The sequence below is a fragment of the Aquarana catesbeiana genome, linkage group LG02 (genome assembly GCF_042186555.1).
Source record: "Aquarana catesbeiana isolate 2022-GZ linkage group LG02, ASM4218655v1, whole genome shotgun sequence".
NCBI classification, from domain to species: Eukaryota; Metazoa; Chordata; class Amphibia; order Anura; family Ranidae; genus Aquarana; species Aquarana catesbeiana.
This window is the reverse complement of record NC_133325.1, coordinates 761935241-761949779: the sequence shown is the minus strand read 5'-3', so window position 1 is coordinate 761949779 and position 14539 is coordinate 761935241. Positions and strand designations below refer to the sequence as shown.

Below are 14539 nucleotides of genomic sequence, written 5' to 3'. Positions count from 1 at the left end.
CTAGAAAGTTTGAATTCTTCCTTTCAGGTTTTGGAAAATAATAACCACTGATTTTCTGTTTGGTTTGAGGGTGGCTACAATTCAGTGGACTTCCTAGGAGAGTATACTGCCCATAAATATCTTGGAGCTTTTGGCCAGTACGCCTTGCTCTGGATTATGGTACAAACCAGTTGTAGGTTCTATCTGGAAAAGCCTCTGCAGGGGCATATATATACATCAACTACCAGGGCGGCACCAGGAGTCATGTGGCTCAGGAAGGTGAACCATGTTCTGTCTGGGACAGCATAAGTGATGTCTCTATCATCAGTGCATATTCCAGGTATAGAATAATGGCAGGGGGAACGCTGCAGGTGAATCTACTAGATTCCAAGTTCTACAACAAGTTGGGACAGTTTGTGTCCGGGACGAAGGTGCCACTGGCAGTAGGGGTAGATGCACTGGTAACGCCTTAGGGACCAGATCTCCCTTATTGACGCTTTCCCTTTTTGTTTTGGCTTCTGCCACATCTTTTGTGACAAATCCGGAAGGGGGTAACACTGATAATCTTAGCCGAATTAGCCCAGGAGGACTTGGTACACTGACCTAGCGAGTCTTGAGGGGGTCGCTCCTGGGACACTGCCAGTCCAGCGGGACCAAATGGTGTTGAGTCCTGTATCTGAGCACTGTTAAGCCCCTGAAAGCCAGCTTTGGGGAACTTCAATACAGGATTTGAAAATATTTTTTTGCCTGGGGTGAAGCTAGGAAGTGGCACCCACAGAAATATGTGAGTGGGAGATTTTCTCTTTCTTTCTCCAATCGGTAGGGGAGAGGAGATTGGTTTTAAGTGCTGCAAGAATCAGGGTTTGTCCCTATACGTTTTTTTTTTCCAGGGGCTGTTGTTTCTCACTTCTTGATTCATACTTCATAAAGCGTGTAACGTAGACAGTCTCGTCTGTTAGGACATTCTTGTGTCCTTGGGACTTGAATTTGATCTCGACTGTCCTTGCAGAGGCCACTTTTTGAACCAATCGAGAGATTCTGTTGGTCCTTTTCTCTCAGAAGGTGGCTTCTTTGGTTGCTATCACTTCACTAAGTGGAGTGTCAGAATTGCCGGCTCTTTCGTGCAAGGAAACGAAGATGGAGGGGAAAACTCTGGACAGCCGCACTCCACAAAAAATAACTTTTGCCTTTATTGAAAAATGGGGATCACACTGTACAAGCCACAGCAAAGCGTTACAGACAGGAGCTGACACGTTTCACACTACGGAGAGCGCTTACTCATAGCTGAGTAATTTATTTTTTGTGGAGTGCGGCTGTCCAGAGTTTTCCCGTTCATCTTCGTTTGCTATGCGCATTTAGCCAGCACCTGGGGCTCTTCAATTCCAGAAGGGAAGTCTGCATTTCAGCTGACCGGCCTGAAGCGGTGGTTTCCCTTCCTCCATTTGGATTTCTGGACTCTTTCATGCAAGGAGCCGTTTTTGGTCTTGCATCATATTAAGGTGATGTTGCGTCCTCATCCATTTTTTTTTTTTTTTGTTGCCTAGAATGGTGTCTGGCTTTTACTTGAATCAAGACAATGTCTTGCCTTTTCTAATCCTCAGTTGGCAGGAGTTGGATCATTGCATACTCTGGAGGTAGTTCTGGTGGTTACTTCCTTTGAAGTATTACTTGCTTTGTCGGTACAGGTCAGGTATCCTGGTTTGTGCTGCCAGTAGAACCCAAGGTGGGCAGGAGGCATCCAAGTTAACTATCTTAATTGGATTTGCCAGTTAATTATTCAAGCCTATGGCTTGAAAGGGCAAGATCCCCCATCCTTTTTTTGGTAAAATCACTCGCTACCAGGTGTATGGGGGCATCTTGAGCCATCCGCCATCAGGTGTTGGTGGCTCAGGTTTTAAGGCCATCACATGGTGTTTTTGTTCATACGTTCACAGAATTTTACCAGATGGTTATCAAAGCCACGGAGGATACTGCTTGGCAACAGTATGTCTTGGGCGGCAGAAAGAGTCCTTCTCAGGTGGCAGTTAATGTGATTGTGTCTCCCTCCCCTCAAGTGCATTGCTTTAGGACATCTCATATAGTCATTATTATGGTTGCTCTGTGTCCTGTGATGGATGATAAAGAAAATAGGATTTTTCCATCATACTTGCCTTTAAAATGCCTTTCTTGGAGTACATCACGGGACACAGAGGTCCCTCCCATCTTTTTTGGTATATTCATTGCTTTGCTACAAAACTGAGGTCCTTCCTGTGTAGGAGGGGTTATATAGGGGTGGACTTCCTGTTTGACTATCTGCCAGTGTCTGTCTACTAGTAGGTGGCGTATAACCCATATAGTCATTATTATGGTTGCTCTGTGTCCCATGATGTACTCCAAGAAAAGAATTTTGCAGGTAAGTATGACGGAAAAATCCTATTTTTTCTTTGCTTTTATCTATCTGCAATTTTTTATAATTGATGACAAGGTCTCTTTAAAAATGAATTGGCTGTTTTGTATTAGGATATTTTAGCTGCATGTATCACAGGTATTCCCAGCAGAGCAGAAATGGAAATCTTTCATTGTTCTGTTTACCTGCTGGCTAGGTGTGTGTTTATATTGGCGTTCTCCTCTGTTCTGTCTTTTTTAAAAGCTCTATAATGTGTCTTTGTAGCAGCCAAATCCTGTATTATAAAACCTACTTCATTACTTCGGATTTTTACTCCAACAGCTTAAATAAGACTTATTAGATTTCATTTGAAGTATTGATGACTTAGAGGATACCTGCACCCATACTTTGGTTTGGGGCAATTAAATAGGCAAACAGAATGTTCAACCAATTTGAGATTATGCCTGGAGCCGCATATATTCCGGATCATTAAATGCCATCCGGTGACGTCCTCGGCCTTTAGGGACTGGGCGGTGACTCCATTCCCCTGGACCCTGCCTGCGCCCACTATTGTATATTTTGGGACATGAGGAAGTCTGTAAGGTACTTCATGATTAATTCAGGTTTTAAAGTGAATCTGTGCTTTGCCTAATTTAGTTTACATGGTTGTTCTGCATTGTCAGATTCCACCAGCAGGGGGCAGAGGTAAAATCTGTTATCAGCTCTCAGTTCTGTTAAAGCTGAACTAAACTCTCTGTTAACACTATTTGTAATCTTTATGCTGCCAGCATTAAAAATGGATAGGAAGAAATGTTATATTTACATGTTTCAATTTGTTTTTCGTTTCTTGAGTTGCTTCCTGGTTTTTTGCCTAGCTCAAAATGATGTCATACATCCCAGGCATCTTCATGGGCATTTTTTTTTTTCATCCAGAGGAGGGGCTTCTCCGCTAAGCACACCCCCCTGCCTGCATGGCTGAGCTAAGGGCAGATGGATTACAGGAAGTAAATGCTATATTTGCCCCCAGGCAAGATGGCCGTGGCTAGAAATGCTAGGAGGTGTTTTTCTAAGTCGTTTGTTAAAATAAAGCATGGAGACGTGGTTGGACGGATGACTTTGCTTTGAATTATAATGTATATAATAAATTATTTAAATAACGTTTTCAGTTTGTGGTGCTCAGATACAGATGAGTTCCACTTTCTTTTGAACATTGAAGGGATCTTAAAGTGTCACTAAACCCACATCGTAAAAACCTTTTGATAAATGGTGTATTCCATGCTGTTCATACTCAGTCCCTATGAGATTCTTTTTCTGTATTCTCCAAAAGTCCTGGTTGAACCTGCTCTCTATCTCCACCTTCTGTCAATGTCCCCAATTCAGCTAGGGATTTAGCAAAGCAGTGTCGGCAGCTCTGCACATGCTCAGTTTTCAGTGAGTTTCTATGCTGAGCATTTCCCCCCGATCATATCTGAGCAGCCCATGTGACTATAGAATCACATATGTGGGCCTGCACACAGTTGTAAATGACAGCCCACTCCCCCCCCCCCCCCCCTCCTCCATGCCCACTAACCAGCTAAACACAATAGGGTGGGATATTACATGTAGATTGATGGAGGCTTCACCTCCCTCTTATTTTAGGACACAGGCTGGAGGGGCGTGACACAGTCTGTGACTGGCAGGAATCATAAATCCACCCACATGTTATTGTCACAAAATAATAACGATTTGATTTCAAATACATATTTGTATGATGATTTAAAATGGTTTGATATGAATTATATTTTATATATATATATATATATATATATATATATATATATATATATATATATATATATATATAAAACATGTGACCAGCAGCAGAGGACTAGAAGCTCCTCCTGCTTGTGTTTCCTTGCAGACAGGCTGGTCTGAGTGTGACAGCTGTATATTGATTAGGGGAAAAAGTACTTGTACAATGTAAATTAAACAGTGTGTGTTGGAGATTACGTAAGATTATTCTCATCTTTCATTTGTGTTTTTTTTTTTTTTTTTGTAGAAGTGAATGGCATTCGGGTCTCAGAGATCACCGGTCCGTTCAGCACCGCGGACATATCCAGTAACTGCATCGCCAGCTACCCGTTCCGAGAGCCAGTCATGTGGATTATATCGTACGCTCTCATGACTTTTTGCGGCATTGTTCTGCTGGTGCTGGTGGTCTTGCTGCTTATTCCCCAAAGACGGAACAACGACCCAGAGGTTGTCAACGATGAGTCTTCTCTAGTACGCCATCGTTGGAAATAGCTAAGAGGACTCTCTACACCAAAAGGGAGCTTTTGGCCAGCGGACTTGGTGTTCTCTTTCCCAGTTACTTTTTTTTTTTTGCTGGGAATGTCGCAATCACAACCAAAGCTGTCCACATCAAGTGGCATTTGTAACTTATTACCTTTCACGTTCCATGCAAATTTCAAAGTACGCCACCAGGGCGATGTCTTACTACTGTACTGATCATTTTCTAACTGGATGCACTGTGGACTTTGATGTTTGAAAAAAAAAAAAAAATTATGCCTTTTTTGATATTTTTTTGGAAGCCATAGCCATGACCCTTTTAGCCATTATGGTGGTATCCTTGCTACTCTTAAATTGTACCTCTGCTTAGGAGGCATAGTAAACTTTACAAGGATTATGAACAGTTGGAATCTTAAGGCACGCACGCACATTTCTGACATTCATGGAACCCCTTCTAAGTAGTACTCAACCCCCAAAACACACCAGCCTTCGGTCATAGGATAAGCCAGAATGTCCCAACTACAATGACCTGAGCAGCCTATAGCCAAGACCAGGTGTTGGCACATATGGGGCAGGAGGCGAGCCTTGCATAAAGTAGAAGTCTAACCACACCATATTTTTTTTTTAACCCCCTGAAAGACTTTCATTTTTGTCTCTGTCTTCTTTTGTGTAGACTTGCCCTCACCTAGGTTTCTACGTATAAAGCATATATTGGGTTCAAGTCAAAAGCATTCGCCTAGCTCTCAGGAATTCTGGACAAATTTTGCTTAATACGTTGATTTTCTATAATCGTTCCCTCCATCCGGTGGCCATAATGTACATATTTTCCTGAAACAACTCAGTCAGGAAAATACCACGTTATGTCCACTAAATTGAGCTGACAATCATAGGAAATGAATGTATTAAGCAAGATATGGCCAAAATTTGTGAGGACTCGTGCTTGTGACATTTGTCCAATAAATGTTTTAAAGATAGACCCCTTAGTGTTTTGCTTAATGGTTCCACCAGTAACAGACGGCACTGTAGCTACCATTTAGTACCGGGGTCTCCAGACTTTCTAAGCAAAGGGTCAGTTTACTGTCCTTCAGGCTTTAGGGGGCCTGACTCTGGCCAGTGGAAGTTGAAAATGCCTCGGCATCAGTGCCCCATCACTGTTTTTAATGGTAGCAATAGTGCCCCATTGTTGATCTCAGTGAGAAGAATGGCGCCCCATTGATGATGCCCATAGGGGAAATGGTGTGCCATTATTGGTGTCAGTTGATGGAGGGCAAGCAAAGGGCCACATCTGGCCCCTTGGCCGCAATTTGGAGACCACTGATTTAGTAGAATGTGAAAGGGTTAAAACTTGTGGGTTGACTTTGTCTTAATTACCATTTCCACGTAAAACGTGATGTTAAATCTCCTCAATGGCAAATATTCCTGAAAGGGGTCCTATTGCTTCTGTTTCTATATGTTTCTGGTAGACTTCTACCTGATCAATGCCAACTTATGGTAAATCTGTGTTTTCATGGGATATTTGGTAGGACTGGAACAGTGGTTAGAAGGGGTTTCCAGATTTGTTGGAATAGTTCTTGGATACCTTTTACAATGCAGTTTGTTCAGTTAGTTACTCCTTTTCACCTTGGTGTCACCTCAGGTATACTTTAAAGTTTTGTAGATTATTGATCTCTTTGCAGTTACTTTTTGGATTTCAGTTGATGTATTTTCTTCTTCTTCTCATTACAGAAGTTATTTTTAAAACCATTGACACTGACACAGAGGGACTGTAGAAGGCTTTAAAGACCTCAGCTCATTAGCCCACAATGCAGAACAAGGGCTGTTAAAAGCCTAAACATTATTTGAAATCCATTGCGCTAAGACTGGTTGTTGAAGGTGATGCCATAGATGCTTACAGAGCTAAATTGGGATCTATGGCAGCCCCTATCCTAGCACTGATAAATTAAGGCAGGGTTTCTCAAGCCCGGTTCCTCCTGAGGTTGTTAGGGTTCCTTGGGCAATGAGCAGTTTCTGTGCCTCAGATAGGTTACCACTGACACCATTGATCTTTTTACATAACTGTTCCCAATGCGCACAAGTATAAGGAGCATTCTTCCCACTGACCATCACACTAATGTAACATGAGTTGTAGATATAGTCATTCTTACAAGGGGTTCCCTGAGCAGAAAGTTATTTCAATGTTTCCTCTGTGTTGAAAAGGTTGAAAGGGGCTGAATTAGGTTGGTCGGGGTTCAGACCTCACACAGCCTCCCATGGAATATTAAGGAGCTGAGAGCTGCAAATCCTTGAATAGGGCTGCCTGTGTATAGGTGGCAGGGGTGTGACTTTCCAGAAGACCCTCATTTCAAGTTGTTCTGTATACTCTGAAAAATTCCTTTCCAGCTAGAAAATATCGGAAACCTGATGCAAGTTCTTCCTTGACAAACAAGTGGTTTTCAGAACCCCTCTTTGTTTTGTGGGTAACAGTACTGAAAAGTCATTGAGACGGCCACTCACAACACTTTAAGCAAAAGAGAGGGACTTTGTGAAAGTTGTCTCATAAAAACTCCCATAAAGGGACAACTTGCAGCTTATTTTAACTTGCATACCTGCAACGTTTTGTAGGACTTTTCCCCAATTTGGAAGATCAATTATTAATTGTTTTAATTATAGGAATTGTGTGATGTCTGCAAAAATCATTTGTTAATCTTCACCTATATGGACAATGCAGGAAACGCAATACCAAAATTCTTATTTGATAATCTTTATTTTCAATGGATAATTCTCAATACGGGATCTCAACATAAGCAACAGTCAATGGCATAGTCTTTAAGATTAGATTCCAATTATGGTGGAGCAATGTAATAAGTGCAACGACCCCAAAGACTTATTTTAATTTTTTTTTAAATTGCGGCTGCTCTGAACAGGTGAAAAATGATTGGTGGTTGTTTGTTTAATTGAACATCATTGTTTGATTGCTTTATTCTGTAAAATTGACACAGACAGGCTGTAAAATGAGATCAGTACTTACCTGTGTGGTAGGTGGCGACTCAAGGTAGGCCTCATGCCTGCCTCCGCAAGACTGGATGAACAGAACCATAAATATTTTGGCAGGTTACCGTTACTATATAATATTTCAACTGTGTAAGCCATTTTCAACCAGCGTTCTGTAGAACTCTAAGGTTCCTCAAGAGATTGATGGGGTTCCTTGAGCTGTTGGTTGATCTCCCATCTGATGGTGCCTGCATTGTTCCAGGACCAACGCTACTTGGCAAACCAAGTAGCATTTTATCTTTTTAGCTGTCTCTAAGGATGGCATTCTGATCACCACAGTATGGGTTGCATTCTTCCTACTGGCCACCAATGTCGTAGTGACCCTCTAGTAAGGGTCCCCCAAGACCTGAAAGTTATCTTAGGGGTTCCTCTGGGGTAAAACGGTTGAGAAAGGCTGGTATAAATGGCTCTTTACTTGGAGATTTCAACTTTTGGGACTCTACCGTTACAATATGGCTGCTAAAATGTCAACAGGTAAATCAGGGAGAACATTTCATAACACTAGGACTGTACAATCTACCATTAGCAGAGCTCTGAGAGCAGGACACACATAATTTAAGCTAGATTCTATCCTGATTTCTAGTAGGGATCAAAGGCTCTACCAAACTAGTGGTGATCCTGATTATCTCCTTGTACAAGCTGGTCTTTGCATTTTGTATGCTGGCTATTGAATTCTTTATCCCCCCCCCCCCATTGTAGCGCTTACAGAAAAAATGTAATTTAGTATTGAATATAATGCCGCAAAGGAGGAGCAAACCAGCATACTTGGGTCCTCCAGTTATGCATGGTTAATATATTTCGGCAATGTCACGTTTGACACCGGTTCTCGGTTTTCCCCTGTACTGTTTATAAGTTTCAGTGTCAGCAGTAGGAGGTTAGGTCTTGGGGGTGTTAGGGCTTGTCCTGTTAGATGATACAGTCGTGCGTACGCATTTGGTCACGAGGTACAAATACTCTCAATATTGCATGTGTGGCTGAATTATGATTCCCGGTTGTAAACGTACCTGTACGGGTGGCAGTGTACTCTAGGATACATTCTACTGCCTTTTTATTGACAGTTTGAGAGTCTAAAAGCGTTTCTAATTCATATTGGTTTGCAAACAAAAACTTAGGACATCCAACACCTTTAAGAAACTCAAAGACCTCCTCCTTCAGGCCCTAAATGTAAAGAGTTCGAAGGGCATAAGGGCTCGAAAGTGGCACAAATCACCAAGATGTAATTATTTGCTTTATACAGTAAAACCAGTCATTGATCCATCATATACATGCATCAAATAACTCTGATTTGTGCCATTTTTGAGTCCTTGTGACTTCCCATTATGTTTAGACCCTGAAGAAGGAAGGAAGTCATTGAGCACATGAAACGCATTGGCTGCCACAGGTTGCCATTTGTAAACCCATAATTGCAAAACTGTATGAACCGAGCATAAATATTTATTTTGGCAGGTTACCAGTTCATATATAATATTTCAACTATGTAAATCTGCCATTTTCAACCAGGGTTCATTAGAAACCTAGTGTTGCACCAGAGGTTGGGGTTCCTTACATTTAAACCCTGAAGAATGAAGGAGGTCTTTAAACCCAAGAAACGCTTTGGCTGTCTCATCATTTGTGAACCCATAATAACATTAAATGTTTTTGGACTCTTGGGCTGATTTGTGCTCCCATTACATATTTTACATGTAAATCTTCAAATTAAGGCCTGGCTTGCCGTTTGATGGATACCCCATTTTTGTCAAGAGCAGCCTCACAAGAGACATTGTGCCTTATCACGATCTAACCGATCTTTTGATAATGCCAATCCAGCGCCTCCTTTCTATTGTACTTGATGAAGAGGGCCTGTCACACTTGTGGAAAGATACCTACAAGTGTCTGGTGAGGTGGTGTATGAGCACACGGGACAATACCTACGTTTATGCCATGCTCTAGCCAAAATGTTTTACTGTATACATTATGGAAGGTATAGAACTTGTCTGCTTTTTATTTTTGTCCATCTCTCCATTGGGGAGTTTTATCTTTACGTCCTTTCCAGGGTGTCAACAGAATAGGAAGCAATTGGCTATCTGATGTGTGCAGACACGGCATCAAAAACCACCTAAAAGTGATCATTTTAGTTTGGTGGTGTCCAAACTGTGGTCGGTGGGTCAAATGCAGCCCTTATCTGGCCCTTGGGTCATGTTAATACGAGGCGCTATTTGTCCCTCTGACACCAATAATGGAATGCTATTCCTTTCACTGACCCCAATGAGGTGGTGCTATTCCTTCCACTGGCACCAATGATAGGGCCTCATTCTTCCCATTGACACCAATGATGGGGAACCATTTCCCCCACTGATGACATTTATGGGGCAATATTCCTCCTTCTACTGATGGCAGGCATATAATTTTTTTTTTCTTCCACTGACTGCCCAGCCTGAGGCATTGTTTAATGACCACAGTCTAGCCCCCCCCCCCCCCCTAAAGTCTAAAGGACAATAATCTGGCCCTTTGTTTAGAAAGTTTGGAGACCCCTGATTTTAGATTGTAATACTTTGAATCGCCCACTGGCTACAGGTATTACCCAACGTTCAAGTCCAGAGATTGTACTACCAATGTATTTGCTTTGTCTTACAATATCCTCTCACTCCTCATACTGTGGCATGTAAAGTCTCACTTCTCCTCCTGCATTCTCTATAATAAAAACAAATAAAGTTCAAACAGAGATCATGGGGTTTCCTAATACAGACGGCCAATGGGTGAAGCTGAAGCACAGGGGTTTCCCCACTAGAGGCCCAGGAAGGTAGAAGATTGAGAGTCAAGCTGCCACGATCTACCAAAACTGAAATATAATTTTGAAGTGGATTAACCATTGTACAAAGAGGCTTTATCATGTATACGTTGGGTACGAGTCTTGATTGAGGAGAGATGGCTAATCTTTTTCTTGCTGCTGTAATTATATGTTAATATTTTCTGTAATACTTCATCCTTAAATGTCATTGTGGCCAAATAAGAACCCATAAAAAGTGATTTCCCAAATCTGGGTCTGATTCTGTTATTCTGACATGTAATATTTTCATTTATGTTTCTATATTATGAAACATTTCCATCAAACTGCCTATTTTCCCTGTGTTTTAAAGTGGAGTTCCACCCACTTTTACAACTATTCAGCATCCCTCACTAAACTGTGCACTGTAAACGAATTGGATATTTAAAAAAAAAATTCTCAGCACCTACTGTACATCTCCTGTATTCATTTTTCACTTCCTCCTCCCTGGCCGCGGCCCATCACATCATTTCCTGTTTGCAATGCCTTCTGGGAAGGGGCAACAACTTCCTCTGACACTGTCGTTGCTATGGAAACCTGACCTGAAACCTATTACACTGCTTGTGCTGCACTGTGCATGTGCGAGATCTGCAAGGATGAGATCCAGGAAGAAATACAGTCTGGCTTCAGATGCCCACACTTAAGATGGCCACGGCCTGCTGTAAGTTTATAAAATAACAAACTACTGATAAAAACTAACAAAACAGACCTTAGTTTACAGACTAACTTTACTAGAATACATTAGGCTTGTGTATTATAGGCGTATTTTTATTTAAAAAGTTTAATTTTGGCCGGAACACCACTTTAAAGAATACAAGCATATTAGAAGCGGAACTATACCCCCCTATTCTTTTAGCCAAGGAAGCTGCAATCTTAGCTTCTGTTTGATCTGCAACTGCCATGGTGCTGCAGATGTGATCAGGTAAGACACCAGTCATTTGATAGTTTGACGGTTTGGTTGGGAGCACAAGCAAATGTGACCGCAACGTCGGGAATTAAATTGTTTTTTTCAACCATTAAATTGATGGGATTAGTTGTGCTTGAATGTGTTTTTAGGTGCCTTTTTGATGCTTTGCACTTCATAACCTTTGGAATAGCATCTGTGTGTGCTTCAGCTTACATGGAAGAGAAGTGAGCTGTGCTTTTTGTGTACACTGAATTACATGAGAAACGCTCTGTGTGGTGCTTATTTAATAAAACTGGGCAAGGAAAACAGTGATGTATTCAAAGCCAGGGCCATCTTTAATATTGTTTGGACCCTGGGCAAACATTTTTTTTGTGCCCCCCCCCTCAAAGCCCCCACTCCGAGACATACAATAAATAGCAGCTAAACCCAAAATCAGTTCACTGCAGCAGATCAGGCAGCAATTGGTTGCCAGGGGTTACAGCACACATTACGGCTCAGTGATTAGTTGCTTGAGCTTACAGCTGCTCAAGCTGCTTGCTGATTGGTTGTTAGAGGTTACTGCACATTATTACTGCTCACTGATTGGTTGCTAGAGGTTACTGCACATCATTGCCCCTCACTAATTGGTTGCTAGAGGTTACTGCACATCATTACCCCTCACTAATTGGTTGCTAGAGGTTATTGCACACCATTATTGTTGCTCATCACTTGGTTGCTAGGTATTACAGGAGATCATTACTGTTCACTGATTTTTTTTTTTTTTTTTGCTGAAGGTTACTGCACATCATTACCACTCACTGGTGCTAGAGGTTACAGCACATTATTACAGCTCACTGGTTGGTTGCTAGAGCTTACAGCACATCATTACAGTGCAGTGGTGAGGGGTGCGCTATGTACTGAGTGCAGGGTTGAGGGGTGCGCTGTGTGCGGAGTGCAGGGTTGAGGGGTGCGCTGTGCAGGGTTGAGGGGTGCACTGTGGAGGTGTGGAGTGCAGGGCAGAGGGGGGCACGGTGCGCAGAGTGCAGGGCTGAGTGGGTGTGCAGGGATGAGGGGTGTGCTGTGTGCGGATTGCAGCACTGAGGGGTGCGCTGAGTGCGAATTGCAGGGCTGAGGGGTGCGGTGTGCTCCCCCCAGTTCCTCTTCCACCACCTAAAAAATTTCAGAGAGTGGAGCTGCAGAGTACTCAGTGTGTCTGTGCAGGCTGCCAGTCTGGAGGAGCTTCTCTCTGTGTAGATTCCTCGCCCTCCCTCCTCTGCTCTCCTATAGGAGATTGATGTATAGAGGAGGGGTTTAATCGGCCATGGGGAGAGGAGCGCTGTCACTTGTAAATACAGAGGCGGTGCTTCTGTATTTACAAGTGATGGAACTGAGCTGGTGGCTGAACTCCGGCTGAAACAAAACCCTGGCAGGCACTGCAGGATTGAATTACAGCTGTTTTGGGCCCCACCAACAATGACTGGGCCCTGGGCAGCTGCCCCGTGGTAAAGATGGCCCTGTTCAAAGCGACCAGTCAGAATTCATCTTGTACTGTATGACTTCCTTAAAGGATTAGTTCACCTTTTCAGAAAAAATGAAACAGTGAAGTAACACCGTACACCCCCTTTAAAAAAAAATGTGCATTTATTTTTTAAGGTGAACTCTTTTAAGCCGTCTATGACTTCTTGTGCCTTCACAGCCGCCTTCCCACTGTGCATGCGCAAACCGTGTTGTGCTTTGTGAATTGTCCCGCAGCCTCCTGGGAGCTGTGATGTGTCCCACAAGGCAGTGGACAAAAGTCAGGGGAGATGAACTTCTGCTTGGACCGTTTAGTGCAGGGGTAGGCAATCTGGGGCCAGCTGTTGCAGAACTACATAACTACAAGTCCCATTATGCCTCTGGGAGTAATTGTAACTGCCAGCCTTGCAATGCCTCATGGGAAATGTAGTTCCACAACAGCTGGTGGGTCCCAGGTTGCTTACCCCCTGGTCTAGGGTTTCCGACCAGAACTGGGAGGAAATACCGATCAAAACGAGGTACTCCCCCACCCCCCAAAAAAGTGTGTTGTGTTAAATGTGGTAGAGGGTGGGGGATATAAAGCAAAACTTCCCCTTTAGGGCCCTTTCACATGAGTGGACTGATCGGGTCTGCCTGTCAGATTTTCAGGTGGATCTGATCGAACCATCCAGTCTCCTCTATGGAGCTGCAGGTGTCACCGGACATGTGTCTGTTGACACCCTTCGACATCTGGTCCATTGCTGTCCACTAAACACAGATAGATGGGGATTCTTTTTCCCATCCGTCTGGCGGATCGGATGGCAGCCGGGTGCCGGCCTGGACTGGCCATAGGGCACACCGGGCATTTGCCTGGTGGGCTGGGGCCTTTAGGCCACATTTCCTGGCAGGAGTGGCCTGCTGGTGACCAGGCCGTGCGGCCGGAGGTGGGCGACGACCACGGTCTGGATGGGGCTGACGTGGGCTGCTGTCGCCGCTCGCCTCCCGCTGTGTGGCCATGCCTGTATCTCCTCTCCTGGTGTAGCGTGAAGATCTGTATCCTCTGCAGTAACTGCACATGCTCCGGATTCAGGCGAAATAAGCTGAGCTGCACCCGAAGAGGTAACTGAACTCAGTTAAAGTAATACTAAAGTCTCTCTTTGTTACTTTTAACTGAAAAAAAAACATGATATACTTACCTGCTCTATGCAGTGGTTTTGTACAGATCAGCCCGGATCTTCCTCTTCTCGGGTCCCTCTTCGGTGCTCCTGGCCCCTCCCTCCTGCCGAGTGCCCCCACAGCAAGCAGCTTGCTATGGGGCACCCGAGCCGAGCCGCTGCTCTGTGTTCATTCAGACATGGAGCCATGGTTCCGCCCGCCCCCTCTCTCTCCTCATTGGCTTGCTGCCTTTGATAGCAGCGGGAGCCAATGGCGCTCTGCTGCTGTCTCAGCCAATGAGGAAGGGAGTCCTGGACAGTCAAGACTCGCGTGCAACATTGCTGGATCGAGATGGGGCTCAGGTAAGTATTAGGGGGGCTGCTGAACACAGAAGTCTTTTTATCCTAATGCATTAATATAAAAAACCTTCTGACTTTACAACCACTTTACCTCCTTACATGCCGAATGGTTGGCAGGGACACAGGTATGGCACAAGCTTGGGCACCTTGACAGCATAACAGAGGCACAGTCACAAGCCCTCATTATTAACAGTGGCAAT

The 14539-nt window shown here is 43.7% G+C and overlaps 1 protein-coding gene across 1 annotated transcript in view; it reads left to right on the top strand.

Annotated features, from left to right (window-relative positions):
- The window catches only part of BACE2 (beta-secretase 2), a 93649-nt gene extending 82992 nt beyond the window's left edge, over window positions 1-10657 (top strand). The window contains exon 9 of the mRNA XM_073617224.1: window positions 4383-10657. Within this exon, the coding sequence (XP_073473325.1) occupies window positions 4383-4627 (245 nt within the window). The 3' untranslated portion in view covers window positions 4628-10657. The remainder of the gene's footprint in view (window positions 1-4382) is intronic.
- The last annotated feature ends 3882 nt before the right edge of the window (window positions 10658-14539 follow it).